At 31.7% G+C, this 23,232-nt stretch overlaps 3 protein-coding genes across 4 annotated transcripts; all 3 read left to right on the top strand.

The window, feature by feature from the left end:
• The first annotated feature begins 153 nt into the window (after positions 1-153).
• On the top strand, positions 154-8,020 carry LOC106669448 (serine/threonine-protein kinase ULK2). 2 transcript variants are annotated; one of them, XM_014398935.2, is made up of 20 exons: positions 154-450; positions 3,451-3,543; positions 3,711-3,761; positions 3,835-3,867; positions 3,932-3,968; positions 4,038-4,088; positions 4,154-4,279; positions 4,343-4,416; positions 4,471-4,631; positions 4,707-4,885; positions 4,941-5,016; positions 5,159-5,261; positions 5,333-5,422; positions 5,534-5,642; positions 6,011-6,112; positions 6,262-6,329; positions 6,386-6,587; positions 6,647-6,774; positions 6,834-6,969; positions 7,032-8,020. In XM_014398935.2, exons 1-20 carry the CDS (start codon positions 361-363, stop codon positions 7,106-7,108), a joined length of 1,986 nt encoding a protein of 661 aa, XP_014254421.1. In that variant the 5' UTR covers positions 154-360; the 3' UTR covers positions 7,109-8,020. The 2 variants fall into 2 exon arrangements, with proteins under 2 accessions (XP_014254421.1, XP_014254422.1); XM_014398936.2 differs by lacking the exon at positions 6,011-6,112.
• A 1,994-nt stretch (positions 8,021-10,014) lies between these two features.
• Positions 10,015-11,718, top strand: LOC106669350 (glutathione S-transferase theta-1-like). The gene is made up of 5 exons (XM_014398765.2): positions 10,015-10,293; positions 10,373-10,460; positions 10,538-10,688; positions 11,161-11,344; positions 11,456-11,718. The coding sequence occupies exons 1-5, from the start codon at positions 10,179-10,181 to the stop codon at positions 11,602-11,604; spliced, it is 687 nt and encodes a 228-aa protein (XP_014254251.1). The 5' UTR covers positions 10,015-10,178; the 3' UTR covers positions 11,605-11,718.
• A 1,707-nt stretch (positions 11,719-13,425) lies between these two features.
• Positions 13,426-23,217, top strand: LOC106669360 (zinc finger protein 709-like). Its single transcript, XM_014398778.2, has 6 exons — positions 13,426-13,710; positions 17,493-17,745; positions 17,920-18,056; positions 21,281-21,580; positions 21,633-21,750; positions 21,824-23,217. Exons 1-6 carry the CDS (start codon positions 13,631-13,633, stop codon positions 21,956-21,958), a joined length of 1,023 nt encoding a protein of 340 aa, XP_014254264.1. The 5' UTR covers positions 13,426-13,630; the 3' UTR covers positions 21,959-23,217.
• The last annotated feature ends 15 nt before the right edge of the window (positions 23,218-23,232 follow it).

Raw genomic sequence — 23,232 nt, 5'->3', positions numbered from 1 at the left:
ATTAGAATTTATTCATAATATTTTCCTAGTTAGTCAATTAGGATATGTTATTTGTCTTCTCTTTTATATAATAAATAAGGAAAATTGTCCAGGAGACTTGGAAAGCGGAATAAAAGAAGTTATTTACATTTGATTGTGTTGTTGGTTAGCTCAATATTGATCGAACCAGCTGAGCCGTGTTTGACAAGCCGTAGTCCGTACGTTTCTCGTAATGTTTCGGACGTGGTCCTTTCTATTTTGAAATCGCCTGTCGTATTCCACCTCCGCCCACCCGGAAAAGTGAATCGGCCCAGCCTTTACGCGATGTAAACCCAAGTGGAGTAAAGTGTCGCAAAGGTGTCAAATTCGAACCAACCCGACATGGAAGTCGTCGGAGACTACGAGTACAACAGCAAAGACCTTATCGGCCACGGTGCCTTCGCAGTCGTCTTCAAAGGACGGCTCAGGAAGGTTTGTCCAATTTAATTCTTGGCTATTATGGCCTATCTCTACCCATAAAATAATCATACTTTCCATTTAACTCTTTTATTTCCAAACCTACACATATGGGACTACCTACTTACGTCAAAACCTCATTAAATAATTACGTTCGGACATTAAAATTCAATATGTTTACAAGGAACAATTTACCCAAGTAACATATACATTGTCTACGGCTAATGTCATTCAAAAATAATATTTTTTAATTAATTTTCTCCTCGAGTGGAATGTCAGCTGTGTGACAGACCATTCCATCTCTTGCTGGAAAAGTATGCTGAAACAGTAATCATCTGGGTTTTCAGCCAGGTCCTTAACAATGAAAAGCTACCCATCCGATCCAATGATCCAAAACAATTATCCAAACCTGACCTTGTCAGATGGCAGTCCACATGTTTCCTACAATTGACTTGTCATATAAAATTGGATCAAATAGTTGGACTCATGTTCCTAATACCCACTCATAGTGCATGCAGCAGGGGCGTTAAATATCAATAGCATTTAACATTAATGAGAATGTGTGGTGAATACTCTCTGGCACAAATTGCACTTGTGTTTTGTCCAATTCCTGGATCCCTGCTAGATATTGTGGAATGACACGTATATCCATACAACTGAAACTTCCTTGGTGTTATTGCACAACCGTAGTGTATGCCTTTGATCCTTTGGCCGTTATCAAGTGTCTGTAATAAGGCAAGACCTTAAACATCTTAATGTTAATGAAAATGGTATGCAATACCTAACTGGCGCATAAGTTTTTATAAAATTCTAGAATCCTGCTTGGATCAATTATGGATGGACACTACATTCAAAACACAGAAACTTCCCCTTCTTAATCACTGATTTCTTTGTGAGTTTTTATTGCCCAATGTGGATGTTTCGGTTTCTTGACAGAATGGGCAAGGCAACTTCTTTCATTTTTGCACCTACCCTCTCTCAGAACCCATGCAACAGGGACATATAAAAACATTGACATTTATTATTAATGAGATTGAGAAGGGTGCAATACCTTTCTAGTAAAGGAATGTCTTTCCTACAATTTAGAATCCCTGGTTGGATTTATTATAAAACGGCTCCGTTAATGTCCAAGCAACAGAAACTTCTGTGGTGCCATTTCACTGATGTCTTTGTATGTTGTTACTGCCAAACAATGAGTCATGACTAACAATTTTTGCACCTACCCTCTCTCAGAACGCATGCAACAGGGATGTTTAAACATTGATGACATTTAACATTAATGAGAAAGTGTGGTAGCACAGAACTTTATGATGTGTCTTTTTGCCAGTCCTAGAATACCTGCTGGGATCTATTATTTAGTTAACCCAACTTTTTCTCACATTATAGAATAATTCTTTGGTTCCATTTTAATTTATCAGTATGTCAATGTCTAACCTTAGTGGATGTCGGATTCTTCTTGATAGTGTGGTTCAACTAGAACTTTGAATAACTAATAAAAAACTATGGTTAATAGTTAATTTTGGCTTCCAAATTCGCAGAAACGATGCAACATGGGCCTTTGTACAGCAACATTAACATTATGAGAAAAGCTGGGCACCATGGAAATTTCTATTAAAGACGTGTATTGGGCGTCGGTGGCCACAACGGTTTAGGCGTTGACACGGCGCCCATCACTGTAAGGTGAAGGTCCTGGGTTTGAATCCAGTGGCCCTGCATTCAAACCCGACATACTTACATATGGGCTTTTTTTCAAAAACACTGGCACCGTGAGGGTTTATATGACCTCTGCTGTTGCGAACCCTAGTAAAAAAAAAAAAAATTGTTCCAATTCTAGAATGTTTGCTGGGTTGTACTATGGATCTGACCCTACTTTATGCCAATACAGTCGACTCTCGTTATCCACGGTGGACCAAGCATCACTGCAGGTGATATGAACCACCTCGAATTTCAAATTTTGAAGCATTTTATTCTATCTGCATACCCATCAGAAACTTCCCGCATCATGTGTCCTATCATCAATGTTATGTATTAACTTATGTACATATATTTCAGGGCTTTTTCAATAATGAAAATACAATGTATGGTAACATACCTAAAGTTTATTTCACACAGGAAAACAATATGTACATAAGTATATACATCAGGTATGCACATAAAATAAATAAGGAAAAATTATTAGGGACATAAATATACTCAACTAGGAGGGCAACTGCTAATGAGTGACAGCACAGATAATGAGAGTCTACTGTACCATGGGAAGTTCTTTGGTACTATTTTATTTTCTTTGTATAATATTTTCTTACTTTAGTGGATGTCTCTGATTCTTCTTGGCAGAGTTGGCAAATATTTGTCTCAGCTTTGTCAAATTTTTAAGGTATTAATTCAACGAATGATGGCCAGTAAAGAGGTTTATGATTTTCCTCAATGCACTCCACACAACATGAGAATTTTACTTAAGAAGATCAATAAGTTTCTGGGCCCCCTGCTGTTACCAATTTTTGTTTCAGTGAATGTATTTATTATGGTACTAAAAATTAGTAATCTAATAAATGTGTGGTGTTTAGTGACTGTTAGTCAATGATTATTCGGAGATCATGAGATGCAGTCTGGTGGTATCTGGTAATCTAATAAATAATAAATTTTCTTTCATTTCAGCAATTTGAGAATGTTAATACAAATTTGAGATGTGTGTTCAGTTTTTTAATGAACTTATACATAAATAATCAGAAAACTTGTATATTACTGTAAGATTCTTACTAATGTTCTCATATTAATCTGATATAACAAACATACATGTTGTTAGAATATTTTATTGAAATAATTTTCAAGTCCTAAATGTCATATATGTTATGTGGGGTTATCAAACTGATGTATAACAGGAATTACTTTATTTTTACCATAAGCATACAATCAAGGCGTTTGGATGAGGTTTCCAAAATAACCCAAGGGCATCCTCTCTCATTGTATTAAATTCCTCTGGAATATTCTTAAATTCTTATTTGTTTTAATTTACAGAATCCAAGGGTCATCGTAGCCATTAAAAACATAACAAAGAAAAATTTGGCCAAATCGCAAAACCTTTTGGGAAAGGAGATTAAAATTTTGAAGGTAAGTTTCTTCATAAACAGTTCTTTCAGACACATAAAAGTCTTATTTTTCATACCTGGCAATTTTTTCCAAATTAAAAATATTATTGAAAAGTTTTTTTAATATAATTGAAGAAACAATATTAGAAATGATGGTTTGTAAAGATTGATGTTTTGAATTTTTTTAAGGAATTGACTGAATTACATCATGAAAATGTGGTAGCTCTTTTGGATTGCAAGGTAATAAATGGTTTAAATTTTACAGTTTTATTTTTGATAAAAAACTAATTTTTTAATTTTTATTATCTTTTAGGAAACAGCTCAGCATGTTTTCCTTGTTATGGAGGTAATTTTTTCTTAATACTTTTTTGTTTTCAAGACAGAAATTTGAAAGAATTTTTTATTTCCAGTATTGCAATGGTGGAGATTTAGCCGACTATCTTGGTGGTAGGTAACATATCAATTTATTAACTTATTAAATTTAATATATAATTTTAAAATTGTATTTATTTTTAGTTAAGGGGACATTGAGTGAAGATACAATTCGTCTTTTTCTCAATCAATTAGGTAATTTATTGAAAAGTTACAATTTCACCTTTATATAAATTTTTAAAATCAATTTTATTTTAAAGCTGGTGCAATGAAGGCTTTACATGCTAAAGGGGTGGTTCACAGGGACCTTAAGCCCCAGAATATTCTTCTTAGTCATTCAGGACCAAAACCTTGCCCACAACCTTCTCAAATAAAATTAAAAATAGGTATTAATTAAATGAATAATTAAAAAAATAAACTTATACTAAATATTGGTTGATGATTTTTAGCTGACTTTGGCTTTGCCAGATTTTTACAAGATGGTGTAATGGCAGCTACTCTCTGCGGTTCACCAATGTACATGGTAATTTTTTTATTTTGTACCAAAGTATTGCATTATTAATTATTGTTTATTTAGGCACCTGAAGTCATAATGTCCTTGAAGTACGACGCCAAGGCAGATTTGTGGAGTCTTGGAACTATAGTTTTCCAGTGTTTAACCGGCAAAGCACCATTTCAGGCTCAAACGCCACAGGCTTTAAAAACATTCTATGAACGGAACGCTAGTCTCTCTCCAAAGTAATTGATTAAAACAGAACTGTTTTTCAAACCCAACTAAATGATTTTATTTAATTTAAATCTTTTTCGCCTTAGAATTCCCAGCGGCACCTCGCCAGAGTTGACTGAATTATTAAATGGACTTTTAAAGAGAAACGCTTCAGATCGAATGGACTTCAATACATTCTTTAACCATCCATTTTTACAGCCTCCCAAGCAACCTCAACAGCAGCAACCACCAAGTCCCCTTTCAACAAGTCCCGCACCTGACCCAGGTATCTGAACATTAAAATACTTTTTAAAAAGTATTAATTATGAATGTTGTTTTAGGATTTCCAATATGCATGACACCAGAGGATTCGGATGATTTTGTTTTGGTGCCTTCTAATTTACCGATGGATAAACAGTAAGTACATAAGTACCAAGTTTTCTAGATTAAGTAAATGTAGGTGTTATTTTTATTGTTTTGCTAACATGAAATTGTGGTGGTTGATTCCTCTTACAAGGAAATGCCTTTAGATATATATATATTTTTTTTTTAATTCTAGTGGGCATGAAATAAGCATGAGTCCACCAAGGCCCAGTTCTCTTCCGATTCCAGTCCCTGCCAGGACAAGAGCACAGCCAATTACTCAGCCCATTACAAATAAGGTGATTTACATTACAGTAGATTTACTAAAAATTTAAGGGCCGATTGTAAACCGCCTTCTGCTTGTATGTAGAGCAACGTTCCAAGATCACAGCCTATTAATATGCAGCAGGTGATGAATAAAGCGTCCCCTCCTGATATCTCTTCTCTGACACCACCTCCCGTAAGTTGACCCCAACATTGATATTACCATAACAATTTTAACTTCATTTTTATTGTTGCTCTTTTGTTTATTAACATTACCATTAATTTAATTTACTTTTTGCCTTGTTAGGTACAATATTCAATGGGAACACCCCCAGGTAGCAAATGCATACCAGAAACACCCCCTCCCGTAAACACATGGACTGTGACTCCCACTAATTCACCACTTCGGAAATCAAGTGAGTAATAAAATTCAGTGGCATGATTTTATGACATGGACAATTTTCTTCTTTGGTTGAAATTATGGTTTGTACGCAGTAATGTGCTCTCAGTTAAGGCCCTGTTTTTAATCAAGCATCCCACCAAAATCTTTACTATCCATTCTTATTGAAATTTGGCGAAATAAAATTATGTTATTACACAAAATCACTGATGTTATCGGGGTGGTGAAAAAAGGAATTATTTTTTCTATTCACTAATGAAGTTGCATGAGTATTAAACGAAAAACCTTAAAAATTTTCTTGCTTGGTTTTCTGTACTAGTGTCTACTAACCCTCATTTTAAGTGACTGTTTATGAACTTTCTGTTTAAATTGTGTACATTTTAGTGGTTAATTCACCTCTTCTCACCGGTGCCTTGACATCTATGAACACTAACTATGTGCTACCACTAGTTCCTTTCAGCAAACCTATAACAGGAAATTTACCAGGTACAGAAAATTGAGTGTACTCCTATTGCTTGTTTTCCCATAAACTTTGTTTTCTGGTCTTTAGTTTTTTCTTTGGTTTTTGCACAATGGCTTTCATAACAAGTTTTTACCTGTAAATCAAAAAATTATTTTAAAAACGTCTATTTCAGACTTTAACACCATCGAATCCCCGGTAACGTTTGTGCTACCAGAGCTTCCTCAAGAAACTCTTTTAGAGGTAAGATATATTAATTGTATTATTAAAATTACATTTTTATTGGTTATTTGTTTTAGAGGGAACACAATGAAACTCTGGCAAAACTTAACTTTGTACTTGCATTAACTGAATGTGTAACTAAAGTGGCAGAATCAAGGGGTAGAGTTGAGAAACTCGTGTTGTTAGTGAAAGCTCTTCAACTTTTTAGTTCTGCCTTAAATTTAGCAACATCTCAATTAAGATCTGGAGCCTTACAACCATCCGCATCTGTGAAAAATGGTACGCAAAAAAAATTTGCATTATTTTGTTTTTGTTATTGTTAATACTATCTTTTTCAGTCGTGGGGGTTTTAAATTCTAAATTCCGAATTTGCTTGGCTGATTGCAAGCAACTGCATTCACCCGGGATATTACAGAACTTGAGTACTTCAGCTGATAAAATCCTGTACAATCATGCGATTCATATGGTAATATTGATAGAAATTTAATTGGGTTTTAATGATTTAACATTGGATATTGTTTTCAGTGTCAGTCTGCAGCTCTGGACGAACTGTTTGGAAATCCAGCTGATTGCTTTGAAAGGTATCAAACAGCTCAGATCCTTCTCCATGCCCTGGCTCAGCAAACAACTCACACACAAGACAAGCAATTGCTGACAAAATGTAAAGAATTTTTTGACATTGATTAAAATTTCATGTTTATAAATTTATTTATGTATTTTTAGACAAAGAGGCTGTGGAAAAGAGGTTAAATGTACTTCAACAACAGGGGTACATTTATTCAAATACGACTAATCTATAATAGGATTGTTTGTACAGCTGACTTCATCACTTAAAGTTGAACAACGTTGCTCAACGAAAATAATAATCAAAAGACTCAATCGTGTTGCTATTTAGTGTAAGAGGTAACTAATCCTCTCTTGACTGAAGGTTGTGGACTGTTGAAGAGAAATCTTTTATTACCTCTGATTACACAAAAATTTACTTTCCATATTTTTGTATCATTGTAAAAAAAAATGCATTTTCATTTGTGCTAATTTTTAAGTTTAAGCTTAATAAACATTTTTCAAAAATAGAATTATGTACAAAGTATCCGGAAGAATTTTAACTAGTCAATGTCTTCCTTCCTTAGCATGTATAATTAAGTTTGTTATAATTAAGCACATTGTACATAAAGTGCTTTGTTCATAATGACATATCAATCTGTCTTAATGAATTGTGTCGCTTTGAAAATTATAAAGGCAGCATTACCATTGTGACAATATAATATTTATAGTTAAATATCAAATTGTAGATCTCAAGTTTGAAAATAAACTTTTTGCTTTAATAATTTGGGGGATTCGACTGGAGGGTTGTTTTGTCTGTTTTAAATTTGTTATCCTCCATTCATGTAATATATTATTTTTATGCTGAGTATTTGTGATACATAGAACTTGTGTCTTAATGGGTATTATTGTTAAAGATGTAATGTACAAAGAGAAAAAAGAAGGATGAAATGTCATATTCTGTTAATCACGTAAATGCGAAATGTATTAGATCTGTAAAAAGCTTATAAAAAAATCTATTTGTGAAGAAAACCAGAGACAATTATTCTATATAGACCAACTGAAAAACACTAACAGGTTATCGCCTAAAAAAAAATGCATCATATAATATATGTTTCGTTTATGATTTTATGATTACCTAATTATTTTTTTTACAATAAATAATATGATTTACCATGATAAATTTTATTCACCTTTCTCAGTATGAAGTATTTACTGTTCAAATGTTGCAATAAATAAGTAAGCATTTTAAAATTAAAATAAAACAAAAACCAAATTTGATTAAATTCAAATTAAAATACCTCTTAACAGTGACCAAAGATTTGTCTTTATGCAATAACTTAAAAACTGAAATGTAAATATGTTCAAATAACTTAGAAATTTAAAATTACCAGTAATAAAGCAAATTGTGCACCCACTCACTCAGCTCAGTACCTGCTGTTCGTGACAGGTCTTCCGCCAATCTTCTCATTGGGCATTTGGAGAGATACGACGAGTGGGAGTGTCTTGGCAAAATGGTGGTTGTTGTCTAAGAATTAGATAAACAAATCGATCTTATTGCCATCCAAAATTTTAATACATCCTTTAAAATATTTAATTTAAAATGGCAATGTATGCAAAAAAAATTTTAATTATAAAATTTTTATTCCTATTCTTTTTTATTTCAAACTTTTGTTCCATAATATAAATATAAAATGAATTTATACAATGCTAGAAAATTTTAGATTCAATCAAAGTATTTGTACTCACTCAAAGTGTTTGTTTTCTGTGTAGATGTGTCATTCTTGTGTTGAGAGTGCATAAAACAGCAAAATCTCACTGGCACGACTCACACTCGGACACCAACCTCCTACCTCAACCACATCGTGGTTCGAATCCCGCTCGTGCCATTGACTTTTTTTATCTCAACTGAAAACCTTAATTAATTGTAAGATATTAATTGGTCAAGCAGACCACGAAACTAGTGAATTTAATAAGTTTAAAATGAAGTATGCTTCACAGAATCAAATTGATTACACGACATTTGAAAAATGGCAAAATGGAGGGAAGATTCAAAGGGTGTGGTTGAGGTGGGAAGTTGGTGTCCGAGTGGATCGAAATCACGATAGCTCGAGTGGTAGAGCAGCGGTGTTTGTGGGTTCGAATCCCGCTCGTGCCATTGACTTTTTTATCTCAACTGAAAACCTTAATTAATTATAATAATAATAATGGTCAGACTAGCAAAAATAGAATAGGCTCACCGTTTTCCTATTATTCTTCCTTTCAAATACTATAAATACACTAATGCTACTTATTAACAAAAAACACAATAACACTTTTTTTATGGTTTATTTAAATTATGATTTTTGGCTTTATTTTATTTTTATAATATTATATATTTATATATTCTACATTATATGTTTTGTAACGTTTTTCTTTTATTTCATTTTTCTGCCCCTGCTGCCTCAAAAGTTCCTGAAAAAATAAATCTTACATGCAGAACTCTCATTCAAACACTGCCAGATAAACATTCAAATGTATAAGAATTTGCGAAAAAGCCTCAAACTCATTATAAATTCCAATAAATTTAAGATAGCTGAAAAGTGTTTTTTGAAACAAACACTGGGGACCTCCTTTAAATCACTCGAAATTTTTAAACTATTATTCACTTTTTAAAACAATAATCAAAAATTTGAAATACTGTTTAATAAAGAGTGAAAACTTATAAAACAATCTTTTTATTCTGCAATTTAAAGAATAAATCCTAAAAAACATAGAAACTATTATTTTGGGGGGTGATTTTATTATAAATGTAGTAATAAAAAGAAAAATATAATAATTCCTTGCCTATAAACCCTATTGTGAGTATGATTGAAAGTGTTTATATCAATAAACAGGTACATGTATTAAATATTCATATATTAAACTGAATAATGAAATAAATACATTAATTTTTCTAATTTTGTGCATTTTAAATATTTAAAAATTGTTTATTTGTTTGGCCGTTGAATGATAATTGTAGATAAAATATATTTTAATACATATTTCCCTTTCATCTACAAAGTGACTTGTATTTTATGACAACATTTCTGCCAGAAATCTGCATTTTATTTATTTGAGATTTGTGTAATGGTGCTGCATTCTATGCTATAGGTGTGTTTTTTCTCCCTCTCCTTTATCTTCTCTCTTGTAAACCGTATCAGTATTATCACTCAAGACCTATCAGTTTACACGATCGAATCTATTACGATCTAATTTTTTGCTATACTGTAAACTTAATGTCAAAACGACAATTTATGAGCATTGGTTCATTATTCCCAGTTTTATCCTCTGTGTAGAATTGTCATTATGTCACCTATTATATTTTATTTTGATGACCTCTCACAGCCTTGTCGAGCCATCGAAATATTTCTTTTAATGAACGACATTCCACATGATAAAAAAAAAATCAAACTTGCTAAAGGTACGTGTACAATGGTATTTATCTAAGTTATTTTGTGTAATTTTTTTAAGATATGAAAACAATTATTGATACACAACAGGTGCTCAGTATTCTGATGAATTTGTTAAAATAAACCCATTTAAAAAAGTTCCTGTCATTGACGATAATGGGTTTATACTTACTGAAAGGTCTGTAGATTATTTTTTTCTAGGCATGTTAACTATGTTTCAGCATAATTATTAGTACGTGTAACTATTTTTTGTAGTGTGGCCATATTACGATACTTGTGCCGACAGTATAATGTACAAGACCACTGGTATCCAAACAACTCTAAACTCAGAGCAAGGGTGGACGAATATCTTGAATGGCAGCATATTGGAACCAGAGCCCCTTGTGCCCTTTATGTCTGGGATAAGGTACTTAAAAAAAAAAAACGTGAGATGCGGTCGTGTTGAGAGTGCCAGTAAGATATTGCTGTTTTATGTTTATATACGTGTTGAATTTTGAAGTGTGGGGAAGGAAAAAAATTCAAAATCCAACGTATATAAACATAAAACAGCAATATCTCACTGGCACTCTCAACACGACATGCAAGAATGGCACAATTACACAGAAAACAAACACTTTGAGTGAATAGAAATACTTTGAATGAAATAAAAAATATATTTTGCATTGTATAAATTCACTTTTTTCCATATCCTACATGTATTTGTTAAATTTAAACAATGTTTGTAAATCCCAGGCCCTGAAGATGATTTCAATAAAGATCGAAACGTTGGCACGATAAAGAAAATGTTTTTCTGAAACCTACATCACACCAGACCGCATCTCACGATTTCTGAATAATCTTCGACTAACAGTCACTAATCATGACACATTTTGTTCAAGGTTTTTACACCTCTTCTGACAGGCGTCGGTACCAATGAAAGGAGGTTGAATAACTCTTTTAAAAGAATGGAAGACTCCTGCAACTGCATCAACGATATTTGGTTGAAGGATGGAAAGAAATTTCTCACCAGTTATTCAATTAGTATTGCTGACTTGCTAGGAGTTACAGAACTGGAGGAATTGAGTAAGTCGATCAACGAATTATTCCAAAAATTCAGACTTTATACGTCTGAAATACACTTTTTTTAAAAATATCAATCGATTACATTTGTATCTAATATCTGGATTTTCATAGAGTTGACAGGATATGACCCAAAAGAAGGCCGGCCTGCGTTAGCCGCTTGGATGGAAAGAGTAAGAAATGCAACTAATCCACATTATGACAAAGTTCACTCAAGACTTAACAATCTCAGCAAAAAGTACAGTACTAAAGCAAAGTTATAATGACCAATGACATTGCTTTGATAAAGTTGTTAACGTACAATTAATATTTTAGTACATTGTTGCTCAAATTTTTTTGTTTTTATTTGATAAATATATTGTACACTTTTTCTTATTTTTCTACTAGTGAGTGTTATTACAATAAAAATTGTTTTTATCAGCATTTCTTTTCTTTTTGATAAATATTTCTGCACCAATTTTAAAATGGTAACATCACGAGTATACGTACAATAAAATCCTCAAATACATTATATAATTTGCACTAAAAATATTAAAATGCCAAAAATGAATAAACAATCTAGATGAAAACCTAGATACATTTTTCTTTTGATCATATTCACATTTATTTTGAAAGGAAACAGTTGTTCTCGTTGCAATATGAGTTCACTAGAAAACACGCTTTACTTTTCAGCCCAATTACCAATACTTTCAGAGTTTTGACCACTGACTTTTGGACGTAGTATATTATCAAGGGAAAAATTTTGCGAAATTCTTAATGATCCTGCTTGTCGCCTCAAGCGTGTTACTCTTGACTAGCTCAGTTATGGAAAAATGTTAGTGAAGCAGTTTAATTTTAAAACTCAGATAGAATTTACTTTGTAAGTTTACAGTAGTTGTTTTCTTATTTACTTTTGTTTATTATTATGTCTTACTCTAATTCATTATATTAATATGAAAAAAAAAAAAAAAAAAAAAACGCACTCAATATTTCATTTCATTTTTGACTTTAGAAAATAAAACGGATTTCCGGCATATGGTTACATAACATGGTGTTTTGTGTTTTTTTTATTTTGTCTTTATTATGGAATTTTATATTCAAAATATTAGTTCAACAATAAATGTTAATCTATCTATAATTCCAGCTTAAGGGTAAATCTTCTAACTTTGGCTTCAAGCACATTATAAAAGTTCCGAACTTTACATATATTTTTTTTAAATTTTGTTTTTAATTTAGGAAAGTACCTAATACATTTTTATTTCTCATCAGAATACTTTGTAGCTTTATTTATTTACATGCAGAATGCTTTTTTGTTTGACGGAATTAATTTATTAACACTTTTAAATTGCAAAAATGGAATGAAATTCTTTCAGTGTACCAAGGAATTCGCTTTAATTTGAAAATTAAGAAAATGGGACCAGAATCTATTTAAGCAGGAAGTGCATTGTGCATTGGTAAAACTGCACCAACATGTATATTGCAAAATTTACAAACATTATTTATTTAACTGGGTTTTTACTTGTAAAAAAATAATTAAATATGATATTAAAAGCAAAACAATTTTTAATAAAACATTTCATTATAAACTTTGTATTTTTTTTAGATAAATGTTATAATCATAATTATCTAATAAAATGAGATGCCTTAGAATTAAGGGTTTTAGCCTTTGAAAAAAAATTAATATCTTGTTTTTGTTTCATTTTCTATTTATAATTTAGCCTTTGGCTTTTAATATAGTGTGGATTTTAGTGTATTCAACGTATCAGAAATTGAAATTTTCATATGGAAAAAATTTAATTAGTAGTTGTTTAATGGATAACACTTGTGAATTAAGTGTGTACTTTAAAATTGCATTGATTAATTATTTATTTGTTAATAGAAAATATTTGCCTAGAATAAAGGATTGAAATATATATGTAATTTTTTAATGTGAGGACTTTAAGCTCGGTCTCAATTATTCAATTCAATTAGGCCTCGATATATATTTTTTTTTAAACATTGTTTATAGACTGTTTAATGGTTAAACATAAAAAGTTGAAAAAAACTTTGTCTTTAATTTCTCCAAAAGTGAAAAGTTGGCTCCACTGGCATTGATAAGCCGAAGCTTTACAGTTTGCTCTACTGCAAAGGCAGAAGATCGAGCTCGTCTGAGTTTGTTGTCATTGATATGAATAGCGTTTAAACGAATTCGTTCTCTGAACGGGCTCGTTTATTTTAACGTCGATTTCTTTAAAATGATATAGGCAATTGGTTTAGGCCTAAAGGAAATATACTACATTTATAAGCTAACGTTTTAATTCGGATCGGAAAATGTCTAAATCTACTTCTCATACCTGTGTTATGTGCAATACAGAGCTGGACTCCAAGGAGGCCCTTCAAGATCACTTCAGGTAAACTGTAAACCTTAAATTAGCCCATTCGTCAGACTTTGGTTTAGGTAAAAAAAAAATGCTGTTTTGGCCAAAGATTACTGGTAAAATTTAAAGGTTGAACTCGTTTACCTTGTAAACACAATTAATTTCAATAAAACTGACCAGTTCAAGGATTAGAATAATTTTTTAATGAACAATAATCAAACCTATGTTCTCACATGTCAATACAAAAAAGCACATCATCACATATACCTGATCATTACCAAAATGGTATCTGGAAGAAGGAGTAGATAAATATTTACAAATAAAAAGGTTTATATCTTTAAGAATAATAAATTTGTCGTTAATTTTTGCCTAACATAACTAAGTATATAAATTAATAAAGAACCAACACCCTACACATGTCTACATACACTCTAAAAAACAACTTTAACATAAACAAAAGCTTTTAAAAAATGTAGAATAAGTAGTCATTTCAGGTAAACCTTAAACCTTAAATTAGCCCATTGTCAGACAGCAGGATTTGACTGGGATTAGGAACAAAAAAAAAAGGAAATCAATTTTGGCCAAAGGTTCCTGGTGAAATTTAAAAGTTGACCGAGTTTATCTTGTAAACATAATTAATTTCAGTAAAACTTACCAGTTTAAGGATTAGAATTTTTTTTTTAAAGTGCAATAATCAAACCTATGTTCTTACATGTCAATACAAAAAAGCACATCATCACATATACCTGATCATTACCAAAATGGTATCTGGAAGAAGGAGTAGATAAATATTTAAAAAGAAAAAGGCTTACATTTTTAAGAATAGCAAATTTGTCGTTAATTTTGCCATTAATTGCCTAACATAACTAAGTACATAAATGAATGAATGAATGAATAATAGTATTTATTTACATGGAATACAACAAACTCAAAATATGTTACAAAATACTTTACGGCATGGACAACAGTCCGTCAGCCGGAAAGTACATAAATTAATAAAGAACCAACACCCTACATAAATCTGTTATACACTCTAAAAAACAACAAACATTAACCTATACAAAAGATTTTTAAAAAATGTAGAGTAAGTAGTCACTTCAGTTAAACCTTAAATTAGCCCATTTGTCAGACAGCAGGATTTGACTGGGTTTAGGAACAAAAAAAAGAAAATACAATTTTGGCCAAAGGTTCCTGGTAAAATTTAAAATTTGACCTACTTTATCTTGTAAACACAATTAATTTCAATAAAACTTACTAGTTTAAGGATTATAATAATTTTTTTAAAGTGCAATAATCAAACCTATGTTCTTACATGTCAACACAATAAGGCACATCATCACATATACAAAGAAAGTATACCTGATAATTACCAAAATAGTATCCAAAAGAAGAAATAGATAAATATATATTTAAAAGAAAAAGGCTTATATTTTTAAGAATAATAAATTTGTCTTTAATAATTTAACTAAGTATATAAATTAATAAAGAACCAACACCCTACCCAAGTCTGCATACACTCTAAAAAACAATAAATACTTACATATACAAAAGCTTTAAAAAAAAAAGTAAATAATAATAAGTAATCAGTAGAACTCCCTTTAATACACTCAAAGTTTCTTATGCGATCAACCAGCTTCAGATCCCCTGAAGAAGACAATAAAACTTGTCGAAAGTTTGGGCATTGATATAATACCATTGTATGTTTTGAAGACCACAATATACTCAAATACAAATACTGGACACTTCATTTATTTGTTTATTGTCCATAATAACTACATTTTTTTTAAGTAAATACTTTTATCGTTATTTTTTAAAATTTTTATATTTTGTTGTTTACTGTTTATTTCAAAGAAAAATATAATATACATAGTTAAATAAAAAAAATTAAACTGAGTGAAACAATTTTACCCAAAATATTGCTATGGAAACTGAAGATAATATTCAATTCAGTATGAAGTATTTCCTCCTGTTGTGTTGATCACCGCTTGCATTCAACATGGCATAATTTTTATGAGGTTTTGAATAATGTGGAATATTTTCATACTCTTCTAACAGCGCCATTTATAATCCCTACAAATTCACTGGGCAACAGTTTACCCTTTTTGACAACTAGTCCCAAAGGTGTTCAATAGTGTTTAAGTCGGGACTACATGCTGACCACACCAAACATTGAATTATAGTTCCAAGTAGTCACCAATCCTAGCTGTGTGAGGCCTCTTGCACTGTCATGCATAAAAATAAAACCGTCTCAAATTAGTGGCATTTAAGGACAACTTTGGATAACACATCTTCAATGTATTGTGTAGTTGCCAGGGAACCTCGATGAAGATAAAGTGTGATCTTCCATAGAAATGCCTGCCCAAACCATAACACCCCAACCTTTAGCTTCCCTGGAGTGAAAATGTTGCTGGGATATATTGCTCTCCTGTTCTTATCCAAACTCTCTATTGCCTGGCAGAAGACCCCAAACAAAACGTTGACTCATCCAAAAACAAAATTCTTGTCCAATCTTGATCAGACCAGTTGATGTGATTTCTTACGAAACTTAACTGAGCTGTAGTTATTTCTTGTTTCTCTTTTTGTTGCATCTGGATGAGAATCTGGATTATAAAAACTTCGTACGCTTTTCAAAATAAAAAAGTTGGAAAAGCTTACAAATTTTTTTATAATCCAGATTCTTACCAAGATGTTCTATGCCTTGTCAGAAGTTCCAGACCAGTGGCAGGCCTTCCCGCACATAATCCAGAGCTTCTCAAAGCCTTCCCCTTACAGTGTGTAAACTGACATAAAAATTTCTAACTTGTTGAAGTCGCAGCTTGATTTCAATAGTAGTAGCATGTCGATTATGTAGTACCATCATCTCTCTGAGATGTGACATGATGGCGACCTGACCCATGCCTTCTTGAGAACTTGAAACTTAAAAATGGTACAACAATCAAATCACCGGAACATTAGAAATAAGCTTTACAGAAAAACCAATAAAGAAATGATTATTTATTCAAACATTTATTTATCCAATCCAAATGCAAGCACAAATGGTAGTTTTTATGTGTTTTTTTACCTCTAATCCTTTAAAACAGACCAAATATTGTTGGATTTTATTCTCTTCACAGATGTGTGCCGGTTTGGTTTGTGGCAATCAGATGACTAAGTCTGTGTGTGGAGAAAACATGGAGAACACTTTGCTTCATGTGCCATGCAAAGGACAGTTATGGATGGGGTGGATCAATGACAATACCCATACCAAACTGATTATCATACGAAATCGACCTTTGACTGCACTAAGGTACATTGAGGAAGTTCTTCTGAAAGCTGTGGTCCCATATGCTCCATTTATTGGGGGCAACTTCATGTTGATACATGGTAATGCTCGACTGCATGTAGCACAAGTTGTCACCTAGTACTTTGAGGATGTAGGGATTATCACAGTAAATTGGCCAGCATGTTCCCCTGACATGAACCTTATAGTTCTAATGTTCTGGCACGTGATGGGTTAGGCATTGTTCATTGCCTTCAACAAGTGTTGAACAGCTTCAAACTTCTTCTGTTGAAGAATGGGATTCTGCTTCACAAAACAAACCGGTTGCTTATTTACTGCATCGTCCAATAGGTAGTTAGATATTAAACCCTTATTTGTCACAGAAATTGTTGCTAAAAATGGTTATGGTGTGATTTTTTATTGACATAAAACCTTGTTTTTTCATATTAGTATTTATCCTTCATTTTTAAGACCTCAGTCAAACATAGAAGTTTGAAAAATCTCGGTTTGCACAGTAGCACTTTGTCAATGTTATTTATTTTAATTTTATTTCCAGGAGACATGCCAATAAAGAAATTGACCTTAAAGGTAGACCCATTGGGCCTTCTGGTGAGCTCAAAGATCCCACGGCAAAAGACAGGACGTACATAATTGGCTCTGGCTCTCAAGTCGACTCCAACATAGTTTGCGATGTCTGTGGCGAAGCTTTTACCTGCAATACAAAAGCCATACAGCACAAATTCAGAAAGCATCCGTTTAACGCTGCCAAACACTACTGCCCTCAGTGCGGAATGCAGTTTCCTTTAAAAGTACGTGTGTGACTGTTATTCTGATCAAGATGGAATAATTGAAAATAGCTCAAAACTTGTTAAAAAAATAAACAATATTAGCTTGCATTTAGTGGGTGGTTGTGTCATTACAATTCAAAATGGATTTTTAATAAATCTACGTAAAAAGTTAAAATATGTTTTTCTTGTTTTTAGGGGCATAGGGATAAACATTTGAAGGAGCAACATGAAAGTGATCATGTACCAAAAAATCCCAACCCGTGTTACCAATGCGGAGCTATATTCTACAACCAAAACGCCCATGAATACCATAAAAAGTCAGCACATCATAGGTAAGGCTATGGTTTCTTGTTGCCTTAGCACTAAAATACGGATTTGGATTTTGTAACAAAAAGGTGGTTGGTTTCTTAAACTCAGCATTCCTTAGAGGGTGATAGTTAACTGGCATGGGCAGTCTCGGGCAACTTTCATTACACATTCCCTTCTTTAGTATGCAATTTTTTGGGTCGGTGGTTGAAATTTGATTATTCAAAATTTTATTTTACCTTTTTTTTTGTTTTTAGTTTGATTTTACAAGTTCATTCTATTTAAAGTACAACTGTACTACTTAATGGGAAAAAGAACAATTTGTTTCTAGCAGCAGTTCCCCCCAACTGAGATTTGAAATGTTCTATTTGTAAAAAAAAAAAAAAATGATAAGGCAGGTAATTCTTATTTATTTTATTATGAACACTACGTTTTATTTTAATTTGTTTAATCTAAAAAAAATTGTTGTCAAGAAACTGAAGTCTAAAATTGTGCAACTAAACACTTAAAAATCCAATAATAAGTTATACCCTGATTTTAATATAAATATACAAAAATATAAATCTTAAAGTATTAGTTTTACTACTGCCTTAACTGATTCTATTTGCTATAGTTTTCTTTGACAACAATCATTAAGATTTTCTCATTTGTATAATGTGTTATTTATTGATTTAACCATTGAGATAAACTAGAAAATAGTTCTTATCATACATTATACTTTATATATGTGATTTTAATATCAATATATTAATTGTTTAGTAATTTAAAAAAAATTTAATCATTAATAAAACTTAGATATACACAATATTTCTTATTTACTTGTAACAAAAGCCTGTTTTTCTTTGTTAATGATAAATGTCTATTCAATTCAACCAAGACAATTTTAGTTATTTTCTTATTTTAGACAAGAAACGTAAACAATCTTATGTTTAAATTTGTATTGAGAAGACAAGTCAATTGAAGGATTTTTTTATGTTAAAAATTGTCACAAAATGTATTCGACTTTGAGACATTACAAAAGGAAAAAATGGTTTGTAATTCATGCTGCATGCAATGAAGTAGAGGGGTGAAGATCTAGCACCTTGAAATAAAATTAAATTAAGCTGCAAATGATATTAGCTACTTCAGAATGTGAATAACCTAGAAAATTGTAGGTGCATATGAAGTTTCTCTCATTATTGTCAACTGTAAATTGCAAATCATTGCAGTTGTTCTGCAAATCGACTTCATTTCTCACAAATTAATACATGCAAGGCAACATATTTAGTTACGTCAGAATGAAATTTATTTCAACTATTCTTAAATTTCTGAAAAACTGTCTTGATATGATTAACATCAGCCTTAAATTATAATATCTTTTAAAAAAATGAGGCAAATTTTATATTTATTATGGTTGAAACTGTAATTTCAAGTATTTCAAGTTCGTATTTGTATAACATTTAAATTGTTAGTAATTTCTGATAAAGCGGATTTATTCCTCGAGAGCTTGACAAAGGAACTGTGTGTTTTTCCTTTAGACAAACCTGAAATTTGTTCTTTACCGATCATTTTGGGACTATCCTCATTAGTTTGGTATGTCAGGCATGTTTTGTCATTTCGCCATCTTCAGTGTTGGATCTGTGAATGTCAGAAGATGAAACAAGCCTGACAGGCCAAAATGATCAGACATGACCAAATTACAAAGAAAATAAATTCAGTACTGATTTGCATTTGTTCGGAATCTGAAGTTCATAGTGGACCATTATAATAAGAATAAAAATAATAATAATAATAAGGATCGAAAAGAAATATCATGATTAAAAACCCTAGAGCACAAAAAAGTATATTGATTTCTTTTTCAGATAGAAGAAATTCTGAAGGAACTTAAAGTTGGAGTAATTTTCCTGGTCTGCCTATACTGCATCTGACACATTATCTTCTAGACACATTGAAGATGGCAAAATGCCGAACCGTGTCCGAGAGATAAACCCTGCATGTATAGGCAGACCAAAACTATCAGTCCAAATTTCAAATAACTAAAACTGTAAATCAATGGATGTCTGGACTAACACACCAAGGCTAGATTGGTAGCTAATAATTTTGTTTGGGCTTCAAAAAGAGCTTGTAAGTAGTCTGAAGGAGCAAGGTCAGGAGGATTGGATAGGTAGGTGATAGAAAGTTGATTCCACTATTTCAGTTAGTTACTGTTAGTACTGTGCGGCTGTTGTCTTGAAATTACACCTTTCTTCTTATTCACACTAAAGTTGAGAACCTTCTTTATACATTATAAATTATTGTAGTTATTAAAATTTAACTCAGAATTGGCGTAGTACCATTGTAAAAATTTTATTACGAGTTGAAACTATAGCATTATTTTTGAATTTATCACATTGTGAAGGGTGAAGTAGGCAGTCCATCCATAGTTCACTTGGATTTGAAACAGTATGCGTCCATGCTGCGTTCATTTTGCTTTTAAGTGAGCTTATTATCTTATTTATAGAAACTGGTCTACATGCTCTTTTCATTTTCCCTAATTTGTGTGGGGTTCACACTTCTCTGTAACAAAACTCATTCGATATTTAAGTGGTTTTTGCAGGTGGCCTCAATGTTATCTTATATAGTTGGCTCCGTTGAACCTTGCACTCTGTTAGATTTCCTCTTGGGGCCTGTTGGTTGATGAACCGTTAGTTTGGACATTTCCAATCATTTTGGATTATATATCCTAAAACAGCGACAATAGGCTGATCAAAATGATCAGAAACAGCCTTACTTCCTGGCTCTTTTTAGCATTTTCTAATTTTTCAAACTACCTTTACACAATCTGCATATATTCTCTTCATATTTGCAGACCATATTCATTTTTTTCTTAATAATGTGATATTACCAGTATTTGATACCCCAATGTCATTTTCATTAAAAGTATATGAAAAAAACAAACCGAAATGACAAATTTGCAAGTTGTTAGATTTCAAGTATTATTGAGCCGAACATTTTCCACCTTTTGTGTAACAGTGAAAAGCTTTATGTCTGGGAAAATAGGGTTTTATACCAATCCATGCTTTTGAAAAAACATTTTTACATAATTAAATGTACCAGTTCTCAGAATACAAATTACATTATACTTTTATTAATTTAATTAAGATTATTCCAATAGTATTTATTATAAGAAATCAAGTATTGTTTTAAACTTTTATATTTCTGTGAAACATCGAGATTTAGATTAAATTGATAGTTTAAATTAATATTAAATTCTAATTTAATGTTTTAACAGGGTCGTTTCTTTATTTAAACAAATTGAGACCCCACCCCCTTCAAAAAAGATCCGCTACAATAATGCTGGAGAGCCGCAGAGTGTCTACTACTGTCACCTGTGCGGCTCTGAATACATTGTCAAATTCAATCTTCAGATGCATTTAGAGAGGGCACACACGATGGCCGAAAGATCTGCAGCCCCTCCTGATCTTTATAAGTGCAATACATGTGACGGTCTTTTCTATAACCAAAAAGCATACAAAAACCACAATATCTACCACAGGCCTGATGATTTGTATGTCACAAGCGAGGAGCAAAGGTGATATTTGTTAATGAACCGTCCATATTTGATTATAACGTTTGATATTTAGATTGCAGACTGTAACAAGAGTAGACCAGGATTTTGATATAAGAAGAGTTCAGCCTGTAGTAGAGAAATACGTTCCAAAGTTTAGACGGAGAAGGACGATAAATTTACCTTCCAAAGTGGTACGTATCAAGAGATCAATTCACAACTGCAAGTTAAACTGTAAGTCAATTAAACAGACAACGTTTACTTTAGAACTCGAGAAATAAAGATTGTGAAGATGAAGAGCTTTCTCCTCCTCCCGCATCAGATTCAGAAGATTCCGATCCTGAATGCAGCCCCGAGAAGAAGATTAAAAAGATGGATCAACAAGAAGTTCCAGTTTTGTGATCAGACGTTGAATAAACTACTAACATTCAGTTCTAGTCAGTTTCATTTTATGTAAGATGGACATGCCAAAATAATTATACTTTTATTTAGTACGCTGAATCGTTTAACTTTACGTTAAATATTATTAATCTTAATATCTTATCTAGTCACTAAAGAAGTTGCAATCGATTATTATTTTATTTAAAAACAAATTTATACATTTTTTCAAGGCATGGTTTTCATTACTAAAATAAAAGTACTCTTAAAAAATAAAACAAGATAAAGAGAAAAGTACCTGACTAACTACTACCTCACAGTCTTTATGGTTTGCAACATAGCCCAATTTGATCAGATTAAAAAAATTAAATAATTTAGTCAAAAAGAGTAAAGCACAAAGGAAGATGACATATATAAACAATATATATATCTATATATGTATACTATATATATAATTTTTTTTTAATGGAAGAGTAATAAGAAAAATTTTTTGTGATACTTGTTTTTAAAATTATTATTAGCAAGCAAACCTACTTTAATTTTTAATGTGTTAACTATGTATGGTTAATATTGACAAATAGCACATAATTATTATATATTTATAATGGAGAATTCATCTTAAAACCAATCTCACGGTTTTAAAAAAAGTTTATCTAGAAATTAAAACTGTTTCTATTATATGTACGTTTTCTCTTAAATCTTGAAAGAGTATTGATGACATTCTAAAGTTAACGGTTCTATATTAATAGGAATTTATGTAAAGAAGGCCTTTACCATCCAGCAAATTGAACCCGAGCTTTGTACCAGGTCATCATCATTTCAGGCAGTCGCAAGTGTGCATCTGGTCATAACTATGTACAATTTGGACGATAGTAATTCCAAAATGCATAAATACATTATTAGAATTTGGATGCCAGAGGCATCCCTTTATTTTAAATGTAACAAAGTTTAGTAATTTCTCAATATATGAAATAAATCTGTTGTTTCCTGGTGGAGTAATTGTTCCAGTTTATATTTTTATTCTAAAATAGAAGTAAAAAAAAAGAACAAAATAAGGTATATTTGATACGCTAAGTGTAAGATAATAATTAAGCATTATGCACTCCGTTGTGTGAAAGTCATTTGTGTTAGAAATAAGTGCAAAATTATTCTAGTCATGTAACTGGTCTTTAATTAGCGTTTAAAAGTTTCTAGGTAGTAGAATCTCATAACCAGTAGTTTACAAATATTTATTTAATAGTGTTAAAGGCTGTAAATGTTTTGTTTTTCCTCTTTGTAACGAATCTGGTATTTATTGA

This window comes from Cimex lectularius, unplaced genomic scaffold (assembly GCF_000648675.2).
Source record: "Cimex lectularius strain Harlan isolate CLEC.00 unplaced genomic scaffold, Clec_2.1 scaffold11, whole genome shotgun sequence".
NCBI classification, from domain to species: Eukaryota; Metazoa; Arthropoda; class Insecta; order Hemiptera; family Cimicidae; genus Cimex; species Cimex lectularius.
The sequence above is the reverse complement of the archived record's forward strand: the minus strand, read 5'-3'. Positions and strand labels throughout refer to the sequence as shown.

Bases quoted from the DNA above. Each gene is read 5' to 3' on its own strand.
- LOC106669448 (XM_014398935.2), top strand. From the start codon at position 361: ATGGAAGTCGTCGGAGACTACGAGTACAACAGCAAAGACCTTATCGGC. The intron at 451-3,450 runs GTTTGTCCAATT...TTTAATTTACAG, and splicing joins TCAAAGGACGGCTCAGGAAG to AATCCAAGGGTCATCGTAGC. The intron at 5,423-5,533 runs GTAAGTTGACCC...TTGCCTTGTTAG, and splicing joins CTTCTCTGACACCACCTCCC to GTACAATATTCAATGGGAAC.
- LOC106669350 (XM_014398765.2), top strand. From the start codon at position 10,179: ATGTCACCTATTATATTTTATTTTGATGACCTCTCACAGCCTTGTCGA. The intron at 10,294-10,372 runs GTACGTGTACAA...GATACACAACAG, and splicing joins AAAAATCAAACTTGCTAAAG to GTGCTCAGTATTCTGATGAA. The intron at 10,689-11,160 runs GTACTTAAAAAA...ATTTTGTTCAAG, and splicing joins CCCTTTATGTCTGGGATAAG to GTTTTTACACCTCTTCTGAC.
- LOC106669360 (XM_014398778.2), top strand. From the start codon at position 13,631: ATGTCTAAATCTACTTCTCATACCTGTGTTATGTGCAATACAGAGCTG. The intron at 21,581-21,632 runs GTGATATTTGTT...TTTGATATTTAG, and splicing joins GTCACAAGCGAGGAGCAAAG to ATTGCAGACTGTAACAAGAG. The intron at 21,751-21,823 runs GTACGTATCAAG...CGTTTACTTTAG, and splicing joins TAAATTTACCTTCCAAAGTG to AACTCGAGAAATAAAGATTG.